The sequence below is a fragment of the Aquarana catesbeiana genome, linkage group LG06, assembly GCF_042186555.1.
Source record: "Aquarana catesbeiana isolate 2022-GZ linkage group LG06, ASM4218655v1, whole genome shotgun sequence".
Taxonomy (NCBI): domain Eukaryota; kingdom Metazoa; phylum Chordata; class Amphibia; order Anura; family Ranidae; genus Aquarana; species Aquarana catesbeiana.
In genome coordinates this window covers 409255153-409261612 of record NC_133329.1, presented here as the reverse complement: position 1 = coordinate 409261612, position 6460 = coordinate 409255153, and the positions used below count along the sequence as shown (strand labels likewise).

At 51.4% G+C, this 6460-nt stretch overlaps 1 protein-coding gene across 1 annotated transcript in view; it reads right to left on the bottom strand.

The window, feature by feature from the left end:
• Nucleotides 1-3976: 3976 nt before the first annotated feature.
• The window catches only part of LOC141148088 (solute carrier family 15 member 2-like), a 58449-nt gene continuing 55965 nt past the window's right edge, over nucleotides 3977-6460 (bottom strand). Inside the window, exon 24 of the mRNA XM_073635241.1 lies at nucleotides 3977-4929. Coding sequence (XP_073491342.1) covers nucleotides 4735-4929 — 195 coding nt within the window. The 3' untranslated portion in view covers nucleotides 3977-4734. The remainder of the gene's footprint in view (nucleotides 4930-6460) is intronic.

The following is a 6460-nucleotide window of genomic DNA, read 5'->3' as shown; positions in this document are numbered from 1 at the left end:
GTCAGAAGTATGCAAAGTACAGAGTGCAGGGGTCAGAAGTATGCAAAGCATAGAATGCAGTGGTCAGGAGTATGCAAAGTACAGAGTGCAGGGGTCAGGAGTATGCAAAGTACAGAGTGCAGTGGTCAGGAGTATGCAAAGCACAGAGTGCAGTGGTCAGGAGTATGCAAAGTACAGAGTGCAGGGGTCAGAAGTATGCAAAGCATAGAATGCAGTGGTCAGGAGTATGCAAAGTACAGAATGTAGTGGTCAGAAGTATGCAAAGTACAGAGTGCAGGGGTCAGGAATATGTAATGTACAGAGTGCAGGGGTCAGGAGTATGTAATGTATAGAGTGTAGGGGTCAGGAGTATGTAATGTACAGATTGCAGGGGTCAGGCATATGTAATGTATAGAGTGCAGGGGTCAGGAGTATGTAATGCACAGAGTGCAGGGGTCAGGCGTATGTAATGTACAGAGTGCAGGGGTCAGGAGCATTTAACGCACAGCATGCATGGGTCAGGTGTCTGTAATGTGCAGAGTGCAGGTGTCAGGAGTATGTAATGTCAGGAGTGTGTAAAACACAGAATTTAGGGGTCAGGTGTGTGTAATATACTGAGTGCAGGGATCAGCAGTAGATAACGCAGAGCATGCAGGGATCAGGGGTGTGTAATGTAGAGTGTGCAGGGGTCAGGAGTGTGTAAAACACAGCATGTAGGGGACAGGTGTGTGCAATATACAGAGTGCAGGGTAGGGCTGCCACCTTTTCTTCAAGCCAAACCCACACACATTTGCAGCACAGGGCAATTTTTCTTTGCAGTAAACACTACTCAACACATTTGGGTGCTCCAATGAGAGCAGTAATGTAGCGCACAGAGCACACCATGGCAAACGGTGGGTGTGGCCAAATTGCTCTTGCTGACATCTTGCCCCACCCTTCAGTGATGCTAAATCTGGCCCCAGACAGCTGCCCACAGCTCCCGGACGGCAACAGATTTTGTGTGACTATCTCGGTTACTTGGGGAGTCACAGCAAGGTCTGAATAATGTGTCTGGGTTTCAGGTGGGCTGAAACCCGGACAAATGATTCAAAACCCGGACTGTCCGGGTGAATACTGGACAGGTGGCAACCCTAGTGCAGGGGTCAGCAGTAGATAACACAGAGAATGCAGGGATCAGGGGTGTGTAGTGTAGAGAGTGCAGGGGTCAGGGGTGGATAACACACAGAGTGCAGGGGTCAGGAGTGGATAACACACAGTGAAGGGGTCAGGTAGGTGTAATACACAGAGTGCAGGGGTCAGGTGGGTGTAATAAACAGAGTACAGGGTCAGGGGGGTGTAATACACACAGTCAGGGGCGGACTGACCATTGAGCCACTCGGGCACTGCCCAAGGGCCCTGGGCCACTAGGGGGCCCCATCAGGGTTGCCAGCCTCAGTAAAACCAGGGACAGTATGTATAAATCTGTCTTTTTTTTACATCTGTCTGTGTATACTGTGTGTACATGTATGTGTATACTGTGTGATTGTATACTGTGTGTGTTTATACTGTGTGGCCCCATAATCTCTGATTGCCTGGGGGCCCCATAATCTCCTATTGCCCGGGGGCCCCATGAGTTATCAGTCCGCCCCTGCACAGAGTGCAGGGTCAGGGGGGTGTAATACACACAGTGCAGGGGTCAGGTGGGTGTAATACACAGAGTGCAGAGTCAGGGGGGTGTAATACACAGAGTGCAGGGGACAGGGGGTTGTAATACACAGAGTGCAGGGTCAGGGGGGGTGTAATACACAGAGAGCAGGGTCAGGGGGGTGTAATACACAGAGTGCAGGGGTCAGGTGGGTGTAATAAACAGAGTACAGGGTCAGGTGGGTGTAATACACAGAGTGCAGGGTCGGGGGGGGGGTGTAATACACAGAGTGCAGGGTCGGGGGGGTGTAATACACAGAGTGCAGGGGCAGGGGGGTGTAATACACAGAGTGCAGGGGCAGGGGCGTGTAATACACAGAGTGCAGGGTCAGGGGGGTGTAATACACAGAGTGCAGGGGTCACGGGGGTGTAATACACAGAGTGCAGGGGTCAGAGGGGTGTAATACACAGAGTGCAGGGTCAGGAGGGTGTAATACACAGAGTGCAGGGGTCAGGGGGGTGTAATACACAGAGTGCAGGGGACAGGGGGGTGTAATACACAGAGTGCAGGGGTCAGGTGGGTGTAATGCACACAGAGTGCAGGGGTCAGGGGGGTGTAATACACACAGAATGCAGGGGTCAGAGGGGTTTAATACACAGAGTGCAGGGGTCAGAGGGGTGTAATACACAGAGTGCAGGGTCAGGGGGGTGTAATACACACAGTGCAGGGGTCAGGTGGGTGTAATACACAGAGTGCAGAGTCAGGGGGGTGTAATACACAGAGTGCAGGGGACAGGGGGTTGTAATACACAGAGTGCAGGGTCAGGGGGGGTGTAATACACAGAGAGCAGGGTCAGGGGGGTGTAATACACAGAGTGCAGGGGTTAGGTGGGTGTAATAAACAGAGTACAGGGTCAGGTGGGTGTAATACACAGAGTGCAGGGTCGGGGGGGGTGTAATACACAGAGTGCAGGGTCGGGGGGGGTGTAATACACAGAGTGCAGGGTCAGGGGGGTGTAATACACAGAGTGCAGGGTCAGAGGGGTGTAATACACAGAGTGCAGGGGTCACGGGGGTGTAATACACAGAGTGCAGGGGTCAGAGGGGTGTAATACACAGAGTGCAGGGTCAGGAGGGTGTAATACACAGAGTGCAGGGGTCAGGGGGGTGTAATACACAGAGTGCAGGGGACAGGGGGGTGTAATACACAGAGTGCAGGGGTCAGGTGGGTGTAATGCACACAGAGTGCAGGGGTCAGGGGGGTGTAATACACACAGAATGCAGGGGTCAGAGGGGTTTAATACACAGAGTGCAGGGGTCAGAGGGGTGTAATACACAGAGTGCAGGGTCAGGGGGGTGTAATACACAGAGTGCAGGGGTCAGGGGGGTGTAATACACAGAGTGCAGGGGACAGGGGGGTGTAATACACAGAGTGCAGGGGTCAGGTGGGTGTAATACACAGAGTGCAGGGGTCAGAGGGGTGTAATACACAGAGTGCAGGGGTCAGAGGGGTGTAATACACAGAGTGCAAGGTCAGGGGGGTGTAATACACAGAGTGCAGGGGTCAGAGGGGTGTAATACACAGAGTGCAGGGGACAGGGGGGTGTAATACACAGAGTGCAGGGGTCAGGTGGGTGTAACACACAGAGTGCAGGGGTCAGAGGGGTATAACACACAGAGTGCAGGGGTCAGAGGGGTGTAATACACAGAGTGCAGGGTCAGGGGGGTGTAATACACAGAGTGCAGGGGTCAGAGGGGTGTAATACACAGAGTGTAGGGTCAGGGGGGTGTAATACACAGAGTGCAGGGGTCAGGGGGGTGTAATACACAGAGTGCAGGGGACAGGGGGGTGTAATACACAGAGTGCAGGGGTCAGGTGGGTGTAATGCACACAGAGTGCAGGGGTCAGGGGGGTGTAATACACACAGAGTGCAGGGGTCAGAGGGGTGTAATACACAGAGTGCAGGAGTCAGAGGGGTGTAATACACAGAGTGCAGGGGTTAAGGGGTGTAATACACAGAGCGCAGGGTCAGGGGGATGTAATACACAGAGTTCAGGGTCAGGAGGTGTAATACACAGAGTGCAGGGGTCAGGTGGGTGTAATACACAGAGTGCAGGGGACAGGGGGGTGTAATACACAGAGTGCAGGGGTCAGGTGGGTGTAATGCACACAGAGTGCAGGGGTCAGCGGGGTGTAATACACACAGAGTGCAGGGGTCAGAGGGGTGTAATACACACAAAGTGCAGGGGTCAGAGGGGTGTAATACACAGAGTGCAGGGGTTAGGGGGTGTAATACACAGAGCGCAGGGTCAGGGGGGTGTAATACACAGAGTGCAGGGGACAGGGGGGTGTAATACACAGAGTGCAGGGGACAGGGGGGTGTAATACACAGAGCGCAGGGTCAGGGGGGTGTAATACACAGAGTGCAGGGGACAGGGGGGTGTAATACACAGAGTGCAGGGGTCAGGTGGGTGTTATGTACATAGTGCAGGGGTCAGGACTTTCCTTGGCCTCCCATTATTACTTATATTACTGGCCTACTACAGCCTGTGCCAACCTCTACCAGCAATCAATACCCTGAGTCCCTCCACCCATCACTGACCATGTGCCTGGCATATGCCAAAGTCCACCATCCACCAGATTACATCTTGTGACACTGTGGCCGGCACCCCCATCACCATGAAAACCTTGGCACTTCTTTCTGAGGTCAGGATGGTGGCCTGGAGGACACGATCTTCCTCAGCACTGTGTAGCAGGATGTATACAGTCTATACAGGTGGTTCTGGTGGGGGGAAGCTCTGTGGGCCACCCACTAATCCAATTAGATCCAGCCCTGGTATGGGAGGGCTGCCTGTACCACCCTAGCAGCTGCCCTGGCTATATAGCGCCCCCTTGTGAGGATCAATTAAAGAAAAGCTGATTTTATATACAGCTTCCTTTGGCTCGGTGTCCATCGGGGATGAAAGATAAAGTCCTTTGTGAAGGGGGAGGAAGGGATGGTGATGACCCAGGACTGCCATACGTGGCTGGTCAGGAGTCGTCCAGTTCGGAGAGAGGCTCCTCAAGAGCAGAATTGAAGATTTATAGAAATAGGTTTTTGAAAAATTAGCTTATTTTCTGTTTTATACATTTTAGATCTTCGTCTTCTTCTCCTCTATAGTGTCTATACCGGTCTCATAGAAGTCGGGTATTGGCTTCTTTATATCGTCTCTGTCCTCGTCTTCTATCAGGTCATTGGGGTCCACCGGAACGAAGAAGTATCCCATGATGGAGAAGATGATGGAAACAGCGACCAGGAGTGCGCCAAACAGGATAAACTCCGCCCACTGCAAGGTGAGAGAAGGAGGGTGAGCTGATAAATATATACAAATTCAGTATTCCATATTGCAGGATACATACAAGTGTAGCCAAAATGTGTTTTTCATCAGTTATGGATCGGTGGGGAGATTTCCCTTCACTTCTTATCCAGAAGACACAACAGGAAGTGAGAGGAAATCTCTGAGGATGAGAGTATTTGTGCTAGAAGGGGGATTTAGAAGGGTAGAGGATTAGTGCTAGGAGGGGGCATTTGGAGGGGGGAGAGGATTAGTGCTGGTGGGGGGTTGGGGAGATTTGTGCTACAAGGGGTGATTTGGGGAGGGGGGTTGTGCTGGAAGGGGGATAGTGGGGAAGAGGATATGTGCTAGAGGGGAATTTGTGCTGGAAAGGAGTATGAGTGTGTGTGTGAGGGGGAGGATTTGGAGGGGGAGAGGGGATTTGCAGGGGGGGAGAAGCGAATTAGTGCTAGAAGAGATGATTTGGAGGGGGGGGGAAGGATTGTTGTTAGGTTGGGGGGTGGATCTTGGCCATGCAGAGGAGAAGACTGAGGCAGTGTGTCAAAAGTGTGCAGTGGACTGTGCTTAAAACTTGAGCATAGATGTCAGAAGTATGTGACGTAAAATGTGCAGAGGTCAGAAGTATGCAAAGTACAGATTGCAGGGGTCAGGAGTATGTAATGTATAGAGTGCAGGGATCAGGAGTATGTAATGTACAGAGTGCAGGTGTCAGGAGTATGTAATGTATAGAGTGCAGGGGTCAGGAGTATGTAATGTACAGTGTGCAGGGGTCAGGAGTATGTAATGTATAGAGTGCAGGGGTCAGGAGTATGTAATGTACAGAGTGCAGGTGCCAGGAACATTTTACACACAGCATGCATGGTTCAGGTGTCTAATGTACAGAGTCCAGGTGTCAGGAGTATGTAATATACAGCATGTAGGGGTCAGGTGTGTGCAATATACAGAGTGCAAGGGTCAGCAGTAGATAACACAGAGCATGCAGGTATCAGGGGTGTGTAATGTAGAGAGTGCAGGGGTCAGGAGTGTGTAATACACAGCATATAGAGGTCAGGCGTATGCAATATACAGAGTGCAGGGGTCAGCTGTAGATAACGCAGAGCATGCAGGGATCAGGGATGTGTAATGTAGAGAGTGCAGGGGTCAGAAGTGTGTAAAACACAGCATGCAGGGGGACAGGTGTGTGCAATATACAGAGTGCAGGGTAGGGTTGCCACCTTTTCTTCAAGCCAAACCCACACACATTCAGAGACTCTGATTACAACGAATCTCCGAATAGCCAAACATTTTTCAGAATTGACATTCAGACCGAAACCAATTGCACATGTCTAGTGAGGAATCAAGGAATGGGCGGTGGGACAGATGGATATCTGAAGGCTTCATTTGCACGGTATTATTGGAAAACCACTTTTAGCGGGAAATCACGGTTATCGTATTACGTTACAACTCTGGTCATCAAACATCAAATCACGGTTTTGAAATAGACAAATTTGAGGTTCATTGCCTGCAGATCGGACGGAGCACA